General features: G+C 36.3%; 2 protein-coding genes across 10 annotated transcripts in view; both read left to right on the top strand.

Annotated features, from left to right (window-relative positions):
- Positions 1-6874, top strand: part of kif13a (kinesin family member 13A) — an 84641-nt gene extending 77767 nt beyond the window's left edge. For 5 of the 8 annotated variants that reach the window (XM_079624963.1, XM_079624962.1, XM_079624961.1 and 2 more), the window contains 3 exons: positions 1578-1745; positions 4233-5160; positions 5258-6874. In XM_079624963.1, coding sequence (XP_079481089.1) covers positions 1578-1745; positions 4233-5160; positions 5258-5391 — 1230 coding nt within the window. In that variant the 3' untranslated portion in view covers positions 5392-6874. The remainder of the gene's footprint in view (positions 1-1577; positions 1746-4232; positions 5161-5257) is intronic. The other 3 variants (XM_079624967.1, XM_079624965.1, XM_079624964.1) reach the window with 1 other exon arrangement.
- Positions 6875-7835: 961 nt separating this feature from the next.
- Positions 7836-18860, top strand: rbm24b (RNA binding motif protein 24b). 2 transcript variants are annotated; one of them, XM_079624975.1, is made up of 5 exons: positions 7836-8333; positions 8933-9056; positions 9453-9507; positions 11053-11112; positions 17084-18860. In XM_079624975.1, the coding sequence occupies exons 1-5, from the start codon at positions 8163-8165 to the stop codon at positions 17415-17417; spliced, it is 744 nt and encodes a 247-aa protein (XP_079481101.1). In that variant the 5' UTR covers positions 7836-8162; the 3' UTR covers positions 17418-18860. The 2 variants fall into 2 exon arrangements, with proteins under 2 accessions (XP_079481101.1, XP_079481102.1); XM_079624976.1 differs by lacking the exon at positions 11053-11112 and having other exon boundaries at positions 7940-8333.
- The last annotated feature ends 1093 nt before the right edge of the window (positions 18861-19953 follow it).

Here is a 19953-nt window from a genome sequence, read left to right as displayed (position 1 = left end):
CCCAAATATGTGGCCAAGTGTAAATGGAGCATACATGAAGCTTCAGCCAGGATCCAAAATTAACACCAAATTAAGTTCCAAATGTAAATAAAAAATTGTTATTCACCAATTGGCTGAAAATGTCATTACTGTCTGCTAGAGAAGAATTAACCACCCAAATGAAAATATGAGGAACATAAGTATATTATTTGAATAAAAATAATGCAAAATATATATTTTTATTCAGTGAGGAATATTTATTGCTTGTGAATCTCTTAATTTTTGGACCTTATACCCAGCATGCCTCAGTCCCTCAAGCCTGTTCATTTATTCAGACTGACCTGTACTGTACATGATACTGAACCTATTAACCTGCAGTATGAGTTTTTAAAGCAATAGTTCACATAAAAATGTAAATTCACTTTGTACTTACCCCTCGTGTCATTCCAATCCAGTATTATTTACTTTCAAGGAAAGTGTATAGTGATTTATACCAGTGTTATTTTAATATTATTTATATACTATTATAGTTATATATTAGTTATTATATTATTAATTAGCTTTTGTTTTTATATTTTCAGTTGTCGTTTTAATTTGTCAAATTTTTTTGAAATGATATAATGTGCTTTTGTCATTTTTATTCATTTTTAACCCTTTCACCCTTTAAAATAGTTGTTTTAAGGCAACTGTTATAATTAGAAAATATAACATTATTTCCATGGCAACGCCTCATGCTTGTCACTTGACACACCGCAGCCACAATAGCGCTGGATGACTGATGTATTGCTTTAAATGTTCTATATTTAAAATACAAACTTGTAAACTATATTATAAAATATCAGGTATTCTGATTGTCAAATAATTATAAGTGAATGTGTTTTGTCATTTAAACACCTTATAATGATCATGTTAGTTGATCTATAACGCAACTAAAACACGTCATCAAATTATATTTGAAAGGATTGTTATTGCCGTTTACATAGGCAGTCTCTGGCCTAGAGTGATCACTCCAGTGTGATCGTATGCGTCAAAGGAGTTTAATTTTTATTATTATTTCAGTTTAGGTTCCGTTATCCGTTATCAGTTTATATTCCGTTTTATTCATTTCCATTTATACATTTTTGTGCTTAACTTAAACTAAACGAAAATATGAAATGTTGAAAAATTGTTAAATCTAATATTTATTTTATTGCAGCTTTATTTAAATTAACAAATTTTAAATAATATGTTTAATTAACAATAATAACCTTGATTTATACTGACAAAAATGACACAAAAGTGTCAGTCGTCTATGACTCTTGTGATATTTAAGTCACAATCCACTAGCAATGTGTGGAAAAGAGCAGCTCTGACAAAATACAAAAATCTGATTTTGTGTTCATTGAAAAAAAAAAGGGGGGGGGGGGGGGTGAGGAATGTCTTGAGCTTTTGTGTGAACTCTTCCTTCACTACTCCTGATTCTGTGGCTGATGACCCCATCCAGTGCATGTGCACTCGCTTGCCTCACATCATGTGATTAGGTGTCTAACTCAACAGCCTGTGAGTGTTCGCTGTGCTGCATGGCTTGTGTGAAGTGTGCTATTGTCACCTGATTGCAGAGCATGCGTTGGTTTGTGGAGAGCAGCGTGTTGGGCCTCACCGGCCCCTGGTCCAGACCCAGGGCTCAGAGCGAGGGCCACAGCAGCAGTGACATCATCTGCAGCAGGGCCAATCACAGACAGCCCAGACTCAGCACTGATCTCACTCACACACTGCCACACACTGCTGTAAGTGAACACACGCATAACCAGTCTGATGCATGTCACTACCTGGACTTGCGTGCACACGCATACTAATTAATACTACTAGCCAGAGCCCTGTTAAAACACAATCTGTGGTGTGCTGTCAAATGCCACAGAAAATCATCTTCAGCCCACATATTATATAACAGTCAATAACAAATGTTTGTATTTTGGTATCTTATATTTTTGAAATTTCAAACGCTTTTCAAGCTAATTTGTTAATATACCAAGCATAATTTAATTAAAAATATATACTTTAAATAATTATTACTTAAATAAAAAATATTTAAATTAACTTTATATATATATTAGGGCTGTCAAAAGATTAATCGCGATTAATCGCATCCAAAATAAAAGTTTGTGTTTCCATAATATATGTGTGTATACTGTGTAGAATTATTATGTATAAATACACACACATTCATGTATATATTTAAAGAATAATTGCATTTATATACTGTATATACATTTATATAATTTATATTATATATAAATATTATATATATAAATATAACCAATTTTTCTTAAATATATACATGATTGTGTGTGTTTTTTTATATATATATATATTATATAATTATACACAGAACACACACATATATTATGTAAACACAAACTTTTATTTTGGATGTGATTAATCGCGATTAATCTTTTGACAGCCCTAATATATATATAATTATGCAAAAATAAGTTTGAAGTTATATATATATATATATAACTTCATACTTATTTTTGCATAATTATTGCACTTATTCACAAGTAATTGACAGAATCACACATACACATATGCAGAACCTTTATTATTTTCTTACTTAGTACTTTTGTCTCATTGTCAACATCTAAACATTCTTGAATCAAGATACATTTACTTGAGAAGCAAAAATTACTTTGGATATTAAGTCTTATTTTCTGAAAAATGTATCGATATTAAGTGAGTTTCAGCTTAAAACAAGAACAAATATCTGCCAATGGGCTAAGAAAAATAAACTTAATTCAAAGGGGAAACAAGATTATTTTTCTTACCTTATTGGCAGATATTTTTCTTAAACTCACTTAATTTAGATTTTTCAGAAAATATGCCATTTTGCTTCTCAAGTAAATGTATCTTGATTTAAGAATGCTATGATATTTGTACGGGGAAAAAAAGACTGAGTAAGAACATAATGCAGTATATTAACCTGAACTGAACATGAACACATGAATAACACAACTTGAAACTGAGACTCACAAACTTCCTGAGGTCTCAGAACCAAACTCATTACATCATTACATACGTCCGGGAAGGTTGGATTTCTGCATTGCATCCCTTTAAAACTGTTTCTGTTTGAGTAAAGCTTATGATGCTGCCTCTTCATTGTCATCATTATCATCTCAGCATTATTTGCATCTCATTGAGTGTGTGCATGAATCCCTCAGCTTGTGTTTAACTCACTGACTGCAGCACTTCACATATCACTTTGCTAGTTACAAAGTAAATAAACTCTGTTTACACCGTGTCTACACCAGATGTGAACAGTGTGCACTGACAAAACAAGATCAGTCCTTTTATAGTCAACAGAGTTGTCTACACTACAGTATATGTATGTGGGTGTGTTTGGGGATGAACGACTTCTGATTTTTTTTAAAGTAGACATTCATGTGATTAAAGTTTGAGTTGATGTTGACTAGTCACTGATAATGTCATTAATGAACAAATAAGCCTCGAGCTGAGACTCCGACGTGGGTTTTCTTGAGCACAGATATGGCATATGACACAGCGCTGGCCACAAGGCTATTGCTCCTACATAACAGCTTATTTTTATCCGTTCTTTTGTCTTTGGGTCGTTATATTTCTCACAGATTTCTGCTTATTCTAAATAAGATACAGATAAAGTAGCACTGTAAAGATTATATTTATATGAATGCATCAGTGAGAGAGTGATTGCGTGTGAATTGCACATGGCAGCGCCTTTACTAATAGTGAAGGCTTTTAGTTGATTTGTTAAAACTTTTCAGTTTCTAAGCTATTTTATTAATAAATCACAAAACAGTGTTGACAATACATTACTGCACTACTGAATGTTTATGTGCGAGCAACTGTCTGTAGGTGTGTGTGTTACAATGCAGCAGTGCATTAGTTTAGTACAGCGATTAACTTAAGCGTACAATAAGTTGTTTCAAATATGCATTCACCTAATACATTTTTAGCATCCGTAAGGTATAATCAAACATATCTTGTGGAGCGCTCTCAGAGTATGCATTTGATTATAATTGTAACCTTTTGAAACGAAGCATAAAAGTGGACTTCAAAGATTTATTATCCTGTTGCGCCATGATCAGCGACAAGTGTGTAGATCCAGTGTTGTAGACACAAAGTCGTAATGTAGAAAGTAGCTAATGTGCTTCAGGGTTTCATCACAAGGGGGCAGTAGCATCCCTCCTGATCACTGCTTTGCTGTTTGGTTTCATGTCTGTTCATTGATGATTTGTCAGGATTCAGAGGAGGAGGATCCCAACATGGATTCAGCCTTCACCCGTTCTAGTATTCCAGGTCTCGGGTCTCTGGAGCTCCAAAACTTCAAGCCTTACATCCCAGAGAAGTTTGCGAACTTTGAGGTGTACAACGCCAGTCTTGAGACCCAGACTGTATGCGTGCAGGGGGAGTTGGCGTCTGGGATCGGGGTGTTATCGGGAACACGGGTTGCGGATAAAGAAGTGTCCCGTAGTCCCACGGCCAGCAGCTGCACAAGCGGCTATTTCTCCCATAGTGCCTCAAATGCCACACTGTCCGATGTGCTCTTCAGCGGCAGCGATAGTTGCGACCAGCTCAACAACAGAGAAGCCGCAGACCCTCAGGAGCACGGAAGAGGGTTGCATCCTTCCAGAAGTGCCTTGGGAACCGAGACCGTTCCCTCACTATCATCCTATCCAGCCCAGACCGTTCCCACTCAGCACTGTTCCCGTCTTTGCATCGACCAGGACTGTTCCCCTCCGCTTCCCCGCAAATGCATCCTGAGCGTCAGCCAAGAATTCACAGACTTTAAGGGTGCAGATGAAGGTTTAGGGGTAGACGACCTCTGTAACTTTAGTTTGAAGGCAGAATCAATTCCCCCAGCCATAACGCAAGACATGGATCATCCGTCCCAGTGCCATCTCCACAATGGAAAAGAGTCTCCCAGTGTTCCTGTACCTCACGCCAACCCAGAGCTGGAAGAATCCCGAGGACTTGAGTTCTTCGAGGATGCAGAGCTCTCGGTGGACTCAAGTGAGGACGAGAACACACCAGTTGCTCAGTTGCCGGACTGGATGGCCCCCGGTGAGCAAGTGTGGGTGGGCAAACGCAGTGGGATGGTGCATTATGTTGGAGGGGTAGAGTTTGCCAAAGGCATCTGGGTTGGAGTGGAGTTGGACCTTGCTGTAGGTAAGTGAAATAACTCTCAAGTCAAGATCCTTGTAACCTTGAATTGAATCTCAACTCAAAATCCTTTTAACCTCAGACCTTTCTCATCCTTCCAAAGGCAAGCACAATGGTACGGTCCAGGGAAGGGTGTATTTCCGGTGTGCCACAGGTCATGGCGTCTTCGTGAAGCCATCCTGTTTGACTCGAGGGCCTCCGTCCATAGACACTGAATCTCAATCTGTGCTCCAGTAGGGGCAAGACAATACATGGACCCAATAGTTGGTAGACGATCTCTTCGACACCAGCACCAGCAACCGCCTGGACAAACCGAGTGCTAACAGAATCCATCCTTCTGATTTGTTTGTCACATCAGAGATTTATTGATTCCTCTTATTCCGTGGCAATAAACACTACCTGTGTGTGTTGTTGAGCTGAAGTTATAGGCTTATTTCAGTATCATCTTTGAATGTCGAGAGTTGCACAGTTGCACAAACACGTTTTATATATCATGTTAGCTTTGATATAGCTAAAATACTAATTTCCATCTTCATTAATTCTTCACCACTTCTTATGACTAAATGTATTAATCAAACAATGTCTAACAAAAAATATATACTTTGAGTGAGTTTGAGATTTGGATGTCTGTTCTAGGTAAGAATGTACTACTGTTTATGAACATTTTTGTTTGTGTGATTATATCAGGTATTACCAAAGACATAGCCTTTCAAATCTGCTGTGCAAACTTACTTTGGCAACATGTGTTTTATGCTTGTATTTGTTCGACCGATTTATGCTAATATGCTAAGTGCCATTTTTCTGGTTAGAAGACCACATGCCCATCGGATATTAAAAAATGTGGTTGATTTTTTTTTAGTTGAATGGTATTTTGAACGGACGCCAAGCCTGTTGCTCGTACTCTGTTGTGTAATTGGCTTGTTGAGTACTGTAACTGTTGAAGGACTGCCAATATTTCGATTAACAAAGCTGTCTGAACGCTTGCACTGGAGTAACTTATCCTGGATGCACATTAAGTTACATAATGCACAAATTTTTACGCATTCTCAGATACTGATTTGACGCTTCTCAGGAGGTTGACAGAAGTGACTAACTCTTGTTGTCACCTGATGCGGAGAGCACCTTGTTTTCTTTATCAGACCCTTGCCGGTATTATTGCAAAATGGCGATAATCTGATCTGCTTTGTATCGGCTATAGACCAGAAATGCCCTAAAGTACTGACACAAGCCCCACATGAGCGGGGACTTTTTAGATAATCGACTTCTAGGTTTACCCGCCTAATAATGAAGCTTTCGAGCATTTAAATCCATGTGTGTTTGACTGTCAACAAAGATTTTATTAGTTTGTGATACTAAAGCCAATATTAATGTTTTTTTATAGGTATAAATGGGAGACGGGCAATATCGTGGAATGGGACATAGCCTGAATAATGCTTGTATGTTTAGTGCCATGACCAGTACTGTTATTATTGCTCTGTATTACCTAAAGAACTGTGGATCTCATAAGAAGTGAATACTATTGCTGTCATTGGAGACGGTTAAATAAAAACCCAAGACCTTACTCAAAAGAAAACAAAGCTGCTCTCCTTGACAAGGAGCTGTACATAAAATGTATGAACATAGTATTTACAATATTATAAAATGTACAGAATTGTATTTATATTGTATCTCTGCAAATGCTGGTACAAAAATGTTGTAGATTACAGAACGTTTACAAATGCTTGTTTTTTGTGTGTTCTTCCTTTGCATGACATATTATTGGTTGTTTTTTTTATTAGATTTGAGAGGTTTGCTCATCTGAACTATTAATTTAAATACATTTTATAGCAAAATATAGCAACCAATGTTTCTCCGCCTTTGTTGCTGTATTTTGTTAAATTTGAAATCCAAAACCTCATTCCTTACAATTATTTACTGATTATATTGTTGTTGTTTTTACACCTTTAATGTTTAACCAAAATGTAGTTCCACCAGAAAAACTAAATTACATTGTAATTTTGCAAAACTGAATTCAGAATTCAGGTTTTAACCCTTGCAACGCAATCACACAATTTTTAAAAGACAAACAAATGATCCTAAATTAATGAATGAATAATTTGTTGAAGTACAGTAATGGCTACCAAGGTGTGTATTTCGGCAAGCGTATTGTTGTACTAACTCTTGTGTTCTGGCTGGCTGATTTGATCTCTTCTTCACAAGAATTAGGTTGTGTAACTCTGAGTCTGAACTTTGACCTGCATTATCATGTTAAGTTCCTGGGTCACTAGGTCACTGTGTCAGATTGAAGCAGGGAACATCTGCAATAGAATGAATACTGTAAAGGACTTCACTGGAATACAACATACATTTATGCATTTGCCAGATGCTCTTATCTAAAGGAGCTCACGCTATATTTGGGGAATTAAACCCATGGCCTAAATCATAACAACTACAAACTTACCTCTAATGTTTTAGCATCTAGCACAGTGAACAAAAATAGCATACATGCTGACAATTTGTTGGTTGGTAAACCCTTTCTTCAAATCATTATTAACGAGGGACAAAGCAAGATTGCTGCTGTTAAAATAAGATCATTTGGACTGGCAACAGGCACTAAAAATATTCTGAAATTGAAACTACAAAATCATTAGTCACATGAAAGTGAGTAAGCAATAAATGTAGTCAGCTCGGTCAGGGAACAGGAGAGATTCCGTAATGGTGGGCGTGGTTAATGTTGAGCATGGGCGTGGTTAATGTTGATCGTGGGCGGGGTGACATTTTTAATGGGCGGAGTCTGTCCGCGTGTGAGCGAGAGCCACCAAAACCATATGGCATGTTAAGTTCCCTCTCCTGCCAGACGCACTTGTTTGCTGTGGTTTATTCTACCTCGTATCAAATAATTTGCGCTGTCACATACCTCTGTTACTGCTACCTTCCAAGAATACGAGTTGTTATTTATTTAACCAGTCTTAGTGAAACTTTTGCACTGTTTGTTTGTTTCGCTGAACGGCGCGCGCCCCGTCGTGAGGATGATGCACAGCTCTCAGAAGGACACTACATACACCAAGATCTTCGTCGGAGGTCTTCCGTATCACACCACCGACTCCAGCCTCAGAAAATACTTTGAAGTGTTTGGAGAAATCGAGGAAGCTGTTGTCATTACTGACAGACAAACGGGAAAATCCAGAGGCTATGGTTTTGTAAGTTATCTGTCTGTCTAGATTTACTTGCAGTCAGTGTTTGGTGTAATTCATTACTAAGTTAATTACTGTAATTTTACTTTTCCTTTGAAAAAGTAAGGTTATGGATTCTTTATTAATGTTTCTGTAATTTAATTACAGTTACTTCTGATGAAACTGCATTGGATACTGCATAGACAATAGAACAATTCTATATAAAAACATTTAACATCAAAATGTAATGATAAAATTAATGTTTTTAATGTAACCATCTCCCTTTAATTACTCAAGATCAATTTATGCAATTGTATATGATTTATTTGAAAGAATTAAAAGAGCAGTTTCATGTCTGTCCTTGTATTGTTCAACTGGTCGAGATTGATATGGGATTTAGAAAGTGAATAGTAATGCCGTACTTTTTAGAGAGTACAGTAATCTAATTACACTGTTGAATTTGTAATTAGTTGCTAGTAATTAATTACTTTTTTAGAGAAACTTGCCCAACACTGCTTGCAGTCACTACTGATATTAAACACTCAGCACATCCCACACACATTGAACATCATTGAAAACACCGCATGTATCTGTGTGTTCCTCTTTTCATGTGTGTGTGTGTGTAGGTGACGATGGCTGATCGAGCTTCTGCAGAAAGAGCCTGTAAGGACCCAAACCCCATCATAGACGGTAGAAAAGCCAATGTTAACCTGGCGTACCTGGGGGCCAAACCACGGATCATGCAGCCAGGTAAGAGGGTCCGGTCACTCGCCGCTGACCGAAAGCTTCACGCTGTTGGCGGACTAATGCAGAGTATCAGAAACCATGCGATGAAGACAAGCTGCATGGCACAGAGCATCACATTCACACTGTGCTTTCTAAATAAGAAAAATCCTTTATGTGTAATCTGAGATTACATCGTGAATACAGTAATGCTTAATTGTCACAGAATTATTTGTCAAATGCAATGAAGAAAAATACACAACATTACTTGATGCATATGATAACAATTTTGTAATCAAATTAATATGAATGTTCTTGGTGGGTTTTCCCTTGTAGAATAAAGCCTATCTTAGTCATTGTATGTGTTTTTCTAGTATAACGTAAATATAAAATGAAGTGCAATAAGGTTGTCTTTCTCTACAGGTTTTTCATTTGGTGTCCCTCAGATACACCCCACATTTATCCAACGGCCTTATGGGTAAGTGTGACAAGACTATTGATGACTATATTTTTTTGTGTAGTTTGATTAAGGCTTCTCTCATTTATCTACATTCTCTTGTGTAAAATATGTGCTGGGAAAAGCAGCATTTTGTCATAGACAAATTTGTACCATTGACTTTCTTTAAAGGTGATGTGTGTTTTTAACATTTAAAAAAAAAAAAAATCTTATATCACACCTTAAGAGTCACCCTAAGTAAATGGTTCATAGAATGATCTGTTTATTTGAGCATCACGACACACCCAGCTTTTAAAGTGAACGCTCTCACAACTTTGGCGTTTGACCAACGTTCTGAAAGTTCATAGTTATGATTATGAACAATCAGAAAGTTATGAACAAACGTTCTTCCAGTAACGTTAATAGAACAGAGTTACCTGGTCTCGAAACATTAGTACAAAACTGTTATATACATATACATTATTCATGGAGAGTTTTTGTTCGAAAACATTTTAGTTAGACTTTCGTCTAACATTTTTAACAAATGTTACTACTTGTTTCAGATTCAAAAGTAACGTTAATGTTTGCAAAAAAAAATGAATGGAATGTTCCCTTAAAGGGTAACTGTCGCCAAAATTGAACCTTGGCTCTTTTTGTTTATCTACCCGAGTCAAACTTTCGTGTAAAAGCATAATTAGAATGGAAACGCCACTTTTAAGATTGACCGTATTTTCGTTTTAGCTCAAAATGCCTTTTGAATGGGAGTGCATGGGGCACTTCTATGATAGCATCAAAATCGCTATTTTTAAAACACTAAGAAGGCTCGACACAACATGAAACTGTGCTCGAAGTATCACTAGGGGCTCTACACATGAACTTGAGCATTGACTACATTGTTTGTGTACACAAAGTTTACTAAAAAGAACAACTCACTTTATCAGTTAGTGTTTCCGGTGTCTGGAATTTTGTCAGTCAAAAGTAGTCGAACAATGTAGTCAATGCTCAAGTCCATATGTAGAGCCCCTGGTGATACTTTGAGCACAGTTTTATGTTGTGTTGAGCCGCCTTAGTGTTTTAAAAAATAGCGATTTTGATGCTATCATAGAAGTGCCCCATGCACTCCCATTCAAAAGGCATTTTGAGCTAAAACGAAAATGCGGTCAATCTTAAAAGTGGCGTTTCCATTCTAATTATGCTTTTAGATTAACTCGGGTAGATCAACAAAAAGAGCCTAGGTTTTGGCGACAGTCACCCTTTAACGTTCGTATAACCAAGAAGAAAACTGGACATTGTTAAAGTAAAAAGGGAACATTCATGACTGGGCAAAACATTCTTAGAATATATTTTTGTTCGCTAGGTAGTAACATTGACCCAATAGCATTATTTATAGATGTCTGGAAAATATTTTTGCAATTCCATTTGGTGATGCTCGAACATAACACACGTCACCTTTAAAGATGAATGTGTGATGATCAACAATATCATATTCCTACATGTTGCAATATTCTGTGAAGTATAATTATGTTGATTTCTGTGCATTTTTGATGGATTCCTGTGTTATAAAATGTTGTTCTCCTTGTGTCATAGAGATAGTGAGGATGAGCATTCCCCATTACTGTATCCTCCCCCTTTCCGACAGGTTATGAGGTGTGTGCGTGTGCTTTTTTATCTTTGTGGTTGTTGTGTGGTTTTATATGCACTGTTGTCAACTCCTGAAAAGTCTACGTCTGTCACTTCCTCTTTCCAGCGTGACTCAATGTAATGTGTCTCTCTCTGATCTGACAGGCTCTCTTTCGGTTAACATAACCTAAGAGGTGAACGAGCTGAACAAAGTCAGAATTCATAAGCTCTACCAGTAGACTCAAACACGTACTCTCTCAAATGGTGATTAGCTTGCATGGACGTTGTTTTTTTTTTGGAGAGTAGCTTTTGTGTGCGTTTGGACCTGTCTGAAGTGGTTTTCATAGCTAAACCGTGTGCTTTTAATAGAAATGAGTGTATAGTAGGACGTGGGGGTTCGGGGAGACGGTCGTATCTTTGTCTTGGGGTGCTGGGAACATCTTTTTCCATTTTCTTGATGATTGTGCACAGCTTGTTCTTACTGATTTCTATTCACTTGAACGGACGTTTCAGTGTTCTGTTGTTGAAGGGGTCAAAGTTTGTCTTTCTTGACTGACGCACCCTCAAAACAACTCATGGCTTGCATGTTGCAGTGTATCTCATGTGCCTCCATTCTTTTATTTGACTAATGAATCGTTTGTCTTTTCCCCTGACTGCCTTACATTCACTTTTCCCTAAACCTCTTTGTGAAAAAATTCTGTATTCATTCTGTATCGGCTTAGGCCAGAAGCATTAGCGCCAATTCTGCTTCTTTCAAATAGTGGTTAACTGGACATTCAATTGATTTTAATAGAGTTCAAATCTAGATAGTCTAATAAGTGTAGAATACACAACAAAAACAAATATTATCAATGATTTCTAGTGTTGCAAGTATATAGTAGTGACCAAAAGTGATGTCCGGCCATACAAAGAAACTATGAACGTATGCAAAAACAAGAGAGAAACAACGAAATAGTCAATGTATGCCTTTTCCTGTGAGCTTTTTGTAACTTAATCAAGTGGTTTGTCCTTGCCTCATATTTAAGATATTTAAAAAATATCAAATATTTTCTTAATATTTTGATGGTTTAATCGAACTTGTAGGGTTATTAAAAACAAATCTCCTCTCCGGACATCACTTTTGGCCGCTACTTTATTTATAATTGACATTTCTTTCACTCCTTTGCTTGTCGCAATGCGCTGCAGAATTGCCTTATCTGCAATGTATGTAAGTGATACTGCCTTACAAAGTAAATTACTGTGGTAACATCAAACATCAGCACTTAAAGCAACACCAAGGAACTTTTCCTCTGCGGTCGCCCTACAGGTTGGAAGCGGATTTGTCCATTACCGCTGTCGTAAATCATTTAGCCTACCGTCGTACGCACGCGCGCTGTTTATCAAGCAACGGCTTTGAAATGAACGATGTCCACAGGCAAGGTAGAGTATGTTGCATGATTTCATGAAAGGATGATGTATTGCGACATCAGAAACGAAGAAAAACGAAATAATGACTTTTGTAACGCTTGACGTAAAGCAAGTCAAATTTGTAGTTTTCTCATGTCTCATTAGAACTACAGAAACGCGACCCGATCTGGCAATCTTACATAGTGTGGTTATAGGAGATAAAGGACCGCAAAGCAGAGGCATAAGTAAGTGCCGTTTACCCTGTTGTGACTTGATGAACCACTGAAACGAGTTTGGAAACATTATTTTAAGGTAAAAAATCTTCCTTAGTGTTGCTTTAAATCATCATTAAACCAGATATATTATTATTCAGGTAACGTTAGCTGCAACAAACATGCTTTTGTCATTTTTATCTGACTTTGAGTACCTTAAAAAGCAATCTAAACATAAAATGTATTTATGTACTCGTGTAAAGATTATTTGAAGACTTCAGATGCAAAAGCATCTAAGTACAACTGAGCGATCCAGTACACAGTTACCGTACTTCTGTCCTTCTAAATAATCTAGGAAGGTTCAGTCAACTCGTACCGATCAAGGAGAACACATATATCCCTCAGAGGACTGAACCAAAGAGAACAGCTGTACTTTAGTTAGGAACACAACGACATTCAGAGTGGCCACGAGACAACAGGTGTTCAGAGACACAAGATCCGTGTGCCCGAGAGATCAGCCCCTCTGTTTCTGTGATTTACAAAGTACCTTAAATTAGCCCTAACCTCTAGCCTAACCCCCGTAGTAAGAAAGTTGCCGGCGCAGCTTAGTAACAGGGGTATTTTTAACAATGACATGCTCAGAATTAGGTCGAGTTTTACACCACATTTATAAGTATATGTTGTATTAAATAAATCTCACCTTATTGAAATTTCTGCATGCATACGAATCATTCAGTTCATCAACAGGAAAATGGTTGAATACTATGTGCGGGATCAAAGCTACGTTAGTTAACATGAACTAACAATAAAAATACTTCTAAAGCATTCATTGGTTAATTCCAACATTTACTAATACTTTATGAACATCAATAAAGTTACTGGTAATATAATTGAATGGACCTGAGCTGACGTGAACTTAACTTAAATACTGTAAAAAATGTATTGCTCATTGTTAGTTAATGTTAGTTCATCTAAAGTGACCTTATTGTAAAATGTTACACTACATGCAAATCATGTAGTAAAATGAGTATGTGTAATTAAGTACATCGAAAGAACTTTTAAGATGTGGCCAGTCGTTACTGCGTCTAATTCGTTTACAATGGACCGTTTTGCCGTGTGTGTTCACAGGCTGCTGGTAATGAAGGGTTCAGGACTGGGTTAAAGTGTTGGGCCATGTGTTGCTGATAGCGTTGCTCAGGCTCTCGTTTTATGATGGCAAGGGCAGCAGAAAATAGCCTCGCCACAGCCTGTCCTGTCACTCCAGGAGACTGACAGTAAGGAATGGTGTGTTAGAGACTCATCTATGGCCAGATTTAACACGAACACCTGTTGTTTTTGCATGCCTGCCGGTTACGACTCATTTTAGCCATGGAAAAATAAAAATAAAATCTGCCCGGCAACATAGACGGTGATTTATTTTTGCAATTTGTCTGGTGCTGCTAGTGGCTCAGAAATGATGAATTTATGACTTCAGGCATCTTTACACTGTCAAATTAAGCAATTTTAGCCATTTAGATTAGCAGTGTGTGCCAGACTTTATGCTGGTTTGTTTTTCGTATGTGGAGAATGATTCACAGATGAAGAATGTTTCTGATTGGCTAAAAAAAGCACTGGCCACTGTCCTGAAACTAAGTGTGTGTCCTGTTTAATGACAGCTGTGCACAAGAATCAACTTTTGAGCATATACATTATTTATTTACTTATTTATTTATTTACTTAATTTTTGCATTGTGACATTATTTGCGTTTTTAGTTTGTCAAAAAAATATTTGTTTGTTATTTTCAAACATTGCAGTATTTTATGGAAGCTTGTTTCCACCTTAAAAAAATAAAAAATACTTTGAATCTTTTTAATCTTATAATTCAGACTTTTTTTTCTCACAAGGCCGAATTTTGCGAGATATAAACTCAGAATTGTGAGAAATAAATGAATAAAATAAATTCCACCATGGAATAAAAAAATTAAAATTGTAATTGTGACTATCTCACAATTCTGACTTTTTCTCAGAGATATAAAATCGTAATTACGAGTTATAAAGTCCGTATTGAGATATATAAACTTGCAATTCTGAGTAAAAGTTATAATTATGACATAAAAAGTCACAATTAAATTTTTTTTTTTCTGGTGGAAACGAGCTTTCCGTAGTATTTTCTGTGCTGCCTTTTAATTTATGATTTACATTTAAAAAATACTTTTAAAACAGAGTTTACTACTTCTGCTGAACACAAAAGAAGATATTTTGGAGAATATGAGTAACCAAACAGTTGATGGATCCCATTGACTTGAAAAAAATAAATAAATACAATGGAAGTCAACTGTCTGGTTACACACATTCTTCAAAGCATCTTCTTTAGTGTTCTGCAGAAGAAAGAAACTGGAATAGCTTGAGGAGGAGAGTAAATGATGGCAGGATTTTTGGGTGAGCTACCACTTTAAACACACGTTGCTTATTTTCCCAGCAGCAAACAGAAATAGGATGTGTTAGATTTGGTGTTTCTCGGTGTGTTTAGCAGCAGATTTCCACTCTTCAAGCGTTGTGTTTGTTGTGCAGTGGACGCGGTGATGTGTGAATGCACGCGAGTGTGTTTGTTTTTTCTTTCGTGTGCGTGTGTGAGTTAACTGGATTTCTCTTCTTTATTTTTATATTGTTTGGTTTGACAGTAACATTGACCCTGTTTATGATTGCAGAATTGGTGTCGCTCTATTCTTTTTTTTCTTTTCTTTTTTTTTTCTGCTGTGATATTGATCGATATGCTTTGATATCCATGGTCACTTTTACCCTGGCATTTTATTTGATAGGCAATATTAGGGCGTGGACTTATGATTGAATGCTGAGTTTGCAAATGAAATAGGTTTGCCATGATAATTAATACAAGAGCATTCATTTAAAAATGGTGAAAAGAGCATTCACTAAAATGGTCAGTTCAGTGGCAGCACTATCTAATGACATACATTTTGTGATTCACCAATTAGGCCTCATTCATGAATGAATATCTGTGTAAAACAGGCATAACTCTAAAACTTTGTCCCTGTAGTAGACTTTTAGAAAATAAACTTGCTTCGCATACTGTATACAGTAGTGGCCAAAAGTGATGTCCGGAGGGGATATTTGGTTTTAATGACTCTACAAGTTTGATTAAACCATCAAAATATGAGGAACATGTTTTAAAAAATATATATTTTACATATGAGGGAAGAGCAAAATACTTGATTAAAGTATTTAATCAGACAAAATTATTTGACAGGTTTTATTTTACTACGCAAAAAACTGCATAGAAAAACAAAAAGCTCACAGAAAAAAGCAAACATTGATTACAACATAATCAGTTATTAATATTTCATTGGTTCACTTGTTTTTGCATTTGTTCATAATTTCAGCCCAGCCAAAAATTATGTTTGCGCAGTTTGGCATGTTTTATTGTGTTTTCACACGTAAAACAATTGATTTCAAGCACAACTTCGCAATATTATTACAAAATCTTTAATAACAAATTTTAAATAATATTTGTAAAAAGGGTGAAGATGTCTATTTTTCATATAGGCCGGACATCACTTTACGTCACCACTCTCAAATCATCTTTCATTCTTTGATGGAAATGGACATTTTAAAATAAAATTTCTGAGTCTTTTATATTAAGACTGATTTCATAGCTTGTATTTTAAATGCAGTTCAATAATATTCTCACACTTTTTGCTTAATTTTACCTATGCAAACAGTATAGATCAGATAGATCAAATCAAAATATTGTTTTGTACTGTTTATCTTGATTTATGTTTTTTTCATATCTCATATTTGATGAAGAAAACTTAATTTATATGATCATTCATGTGATCATTTATTAGATGTGAATGACAGCACAAATGCGTAAACGTTTATATAAAACATTTTCACAATACAATTTTGAAATGGTTTACTTTAGTCTTTAGATTATAAAAATATAATATTTAATGACACATTTTCATATTCTAAGACTGAGGATCTGCGACGAGGGTTATAACAATACAAAAATAATATATAAAACAATAAATGAAGAATATAATTTATTAAGACCTTCATATAACATTCTGTTAACATCAAATTCCTGCAGTAAATTGAATGAAAATGTATGTACAAAATGCTCTGATGAATGATTGACAGCTTCTACTTCATTAATGAGGCTATTTTTAGCATCTGCAGTGAGTTTCACTACAAACTTTTTAAAACGAGTAAAATACCTGAAAATAGTTAATTGCATCTTAAAGTGAATTACTGCCAGCTGATCATTGACTCTTCCCAGCATGCTCTACTATTGTGGCAATCCTATTTCTTTGAATAACCCTTTAGTGCACTGTGCCGTTTCTCAGTTGAAGTGCCGCTTTCCTGGTTCCCAGTTTAATCCCAGCGTCTCTCTGTCCCTCAGGATTCCTGCTCACTATGTGTACCCGCAGGCGTTCATGCAGCCGAGCATGGTGATCCCGCACGTCCAGCAGTCGGCGGCGTCAGCGGCGGCCGCGGCCTCTCCGTACCTGGATTACACCGGTGCCGCGTACGCGCAGTACTCCGCCGCTGCCGCCACCGCTGCCGCCGCTTACGACCAGTACCCGTACGCCGCCTCGCCCGCCGCCGCGGGGTACGTCTCCACGGCGGGCTACGGGTACGTCCAGCAGCCGCTCGCGTCTCCTGCGCCCGGGGCCACGGCGGCCGCGTTCGCCCAGTACCAGCCGCAGCAGCTCCAGACGGACCGCATGCAGTGACAACCTGGTCCTTCGACCATTCGTGACTGTGCCACTTTTTACCGTGTCTGTCAGCCAAAGAAACTTTTTTTATTGTTCAGTTATTGTGATTTATTATGTTCTCGTCATTTTATTTGTAGTATTTAATATTTATTACGGAGAAGAAAGCTGTAGGCTGTCAAACATGATGCTGTTCATTAACTCTAATCTAGTTTCTTTATGTAAATTTAAGGAATATTGTAGACTTTTCTCACCCTCATGTCACAAAAAAAAAAAAAACGTATAGCACACCCTTACACAAAATGAGTAGCTCTTTACAATAAGGTCTCATTAGTTAATGCATTTTAAAATGAACTAACCATGAGCAATTCATTAATATTTGTTAATGTTAGTAAAATTGAGTGTTCACATGTGCATTAAATAATGTTAAAAATGTATTGGTATATGTTGGAATTAACATTATATGTTAATATAACAGTATTTTTCATTGTTGTAGTTCATGTTAACTAATGTACTTATGAAACCTAATTGTAATAATGAGACTTTTTGGTTTGGCTATTTACACTCCAAAGTGGCCAAAATGCACCATAAAGCCATCATATTCACATCTGCTTTCATATGCAGAAATTATACACTAACGGCATGCAGATGCATAAACATCAAATCTTCAAAATTTCCCACAGAACTCAATTCTGACCGACATGAGGGTGAGTAAATCATGACAGAATTGATGTTTAGGTGATTTATGCCTTTAATGCATCACAGGCTGCTGGTGTCACTATTATTTGGGGCTCATCTATATACAGGAACGAAATATCGTTCATTTATTTCAGTAATTCAACTTAAAAGGTGAAACTAATATATTATATAGACTCATTACATGCAAAGTGAGATATTTCAAGCCTTTTTTTGTTATAATCTTTAATGATTATGGCTTACAGCTATGAAAACCCCAAACTCAAAATTAGAATATTAAGGTTTTCAAGCCATAATCATCAAAATTATAACAAAATAAATGCTTGAAATATCTCACTTTGCATGTATTGAGTCAATATAATATATTAGTTTCACCTTTTTGAGTTGAATTACTGAAATAAATGAACGATATTAAAATTTTTCGAGTTTCACCTGTTGATGGATGCCTGATTATTTTCCTAAACTCAGCACAGCTATTTAAAAGTTGCACCTTGGCATCTCACGATCATGACCTCTGATAACCTCACGATCCTGCATATGTGACCGTTGAAATGAGTATCATGTATTTGGGTTAGGAAACGAGACTAAAGTGCCTTAAAGGACAAGAAATGAAGGGTTTGATGACTGTGTTCAGCAACTCTGTGCCTTACATCACATACTGTAACTGATAGGAAATGTATAGTTATACTTGCACATCTGTTAGGGTTATAGAAAAGGTCAATTTTATATTTAGAACTAAATATTCATAAATAAAAGCTATGAGCACTACTGAAAGACTGTACACTGTATGTTTCAATATTAGTGGGCCTACTGATCACACTAGCCTACTCTGGATTAATGTGCCTTATTATGGTTAATAAATGGAAGGGAATGTCATTGGATTTGTTGTTGCCTTTGTGTTTTTTGTAACATTATGTTAATAACGGGCCTGTGGAATGTGGCGAAAGGAAATTATTGCAATCAAATGTGCAGCTACAGAATTGATGTCCAAGTATTTTTTTTGTATTAAAAGGCCATATCTAACAACACCAGTCCACTTGCAGCAAAGTTTGCTTTCCTTTAAAACAAGCTTTGTCATAGTCATCCTGTAGGTCATTATTTACACTGCGCTCTGCACACCGAATGAGTGATATTTGATCAAATGTGTGAAAACCAATTCGGATGATTTATTAAAAAATATCTTGTCTCACTTATTTTCTGTGTATTTATTTTAGAACTCTTGTTATAATTATTAGTAATTTACAGTGTGACCACCCCTGCATATTTGGGTCACAAAAATATTGTATTATTTGCATACATTTTATTTGTATGAGTTATGTATTTATTTATGTATATCTATTTCAATTTATATATGTGTGTGCGTGTGTGTGTGCGTGCGTGTGTGTGTGTGTTTGTTATTTAAATTACTAATGAGTTGCCATGACGACTGTGGCGCATCCTCAAACTACAACACAGAGGACCACTGGAATGACAGTAACACACAGTTTTGTCTCTCTCGCTCTCATTAATTACTAAAGGTTAGTAAAAATGATCAAATTTCAGAAAAGAACTGTTATTCAGATGCTTTGGCGTCTACTATTTTAGTTCAGTTGGGTGTTCGTTTTATTAATGATTTTGGTATAGTTAGCGCTATATCATAGAAAAGTATGCTAGTGTATAACTTACTGTGTGAAACAACTGATTAGCCAGACTAACTAATACACAATAAAACAAAAGAATATGCAGCAACATGTTGTTAACACTGACACCTGCCGGATGCGATGTCAAATTACTATCAGCGCAACATCCTTTACCCTTAATAATCAACATTATTTATTTAATCTAGAGAGTTTTTGTATTGAAACCACTTAGATTTTAAAAA

The sequence above is a fragment of the Phoxinus phoxinus genome, assembly GCF_949152265.1.
Source record: "Phoxinus phoxinus genome assembly, chromosome: 10".
NCBI classification, from domain to species: Eukaryota; Metazoa; Chordata; class Actinopteri; order Cypriniformes; family Leuciscidae; genus Phoxinus; species Phoxinus phoxinus.
Note: the sequence above shows the minus strand (reverse complement) of the source record. Positions and strands in the feature narration are given on the sequence as shown.

Coding starts and splice junctions, on each gene's coding strand:
- rbm24b (XM_079624975.1), top strand. CDS start 8,163: ATGATGCACAGCTCTCAGAAGGACACTACATACACCAAGATCTTCGTC. Junction 9,508..11,052: donor TTTATCCAACGGCCTTATGG/GTAAGTGTGACA, acceptor CTTGTGTCATAG/AGATAGTGAGGATGAGCATT. Junction 11,113..17,083: donor CCTTTCCGACAGGTTATGAG/GTGTGTGCGTGT, acceptor TCTGTCCCTCAG/GATTCCTGCTCACTATGTGT.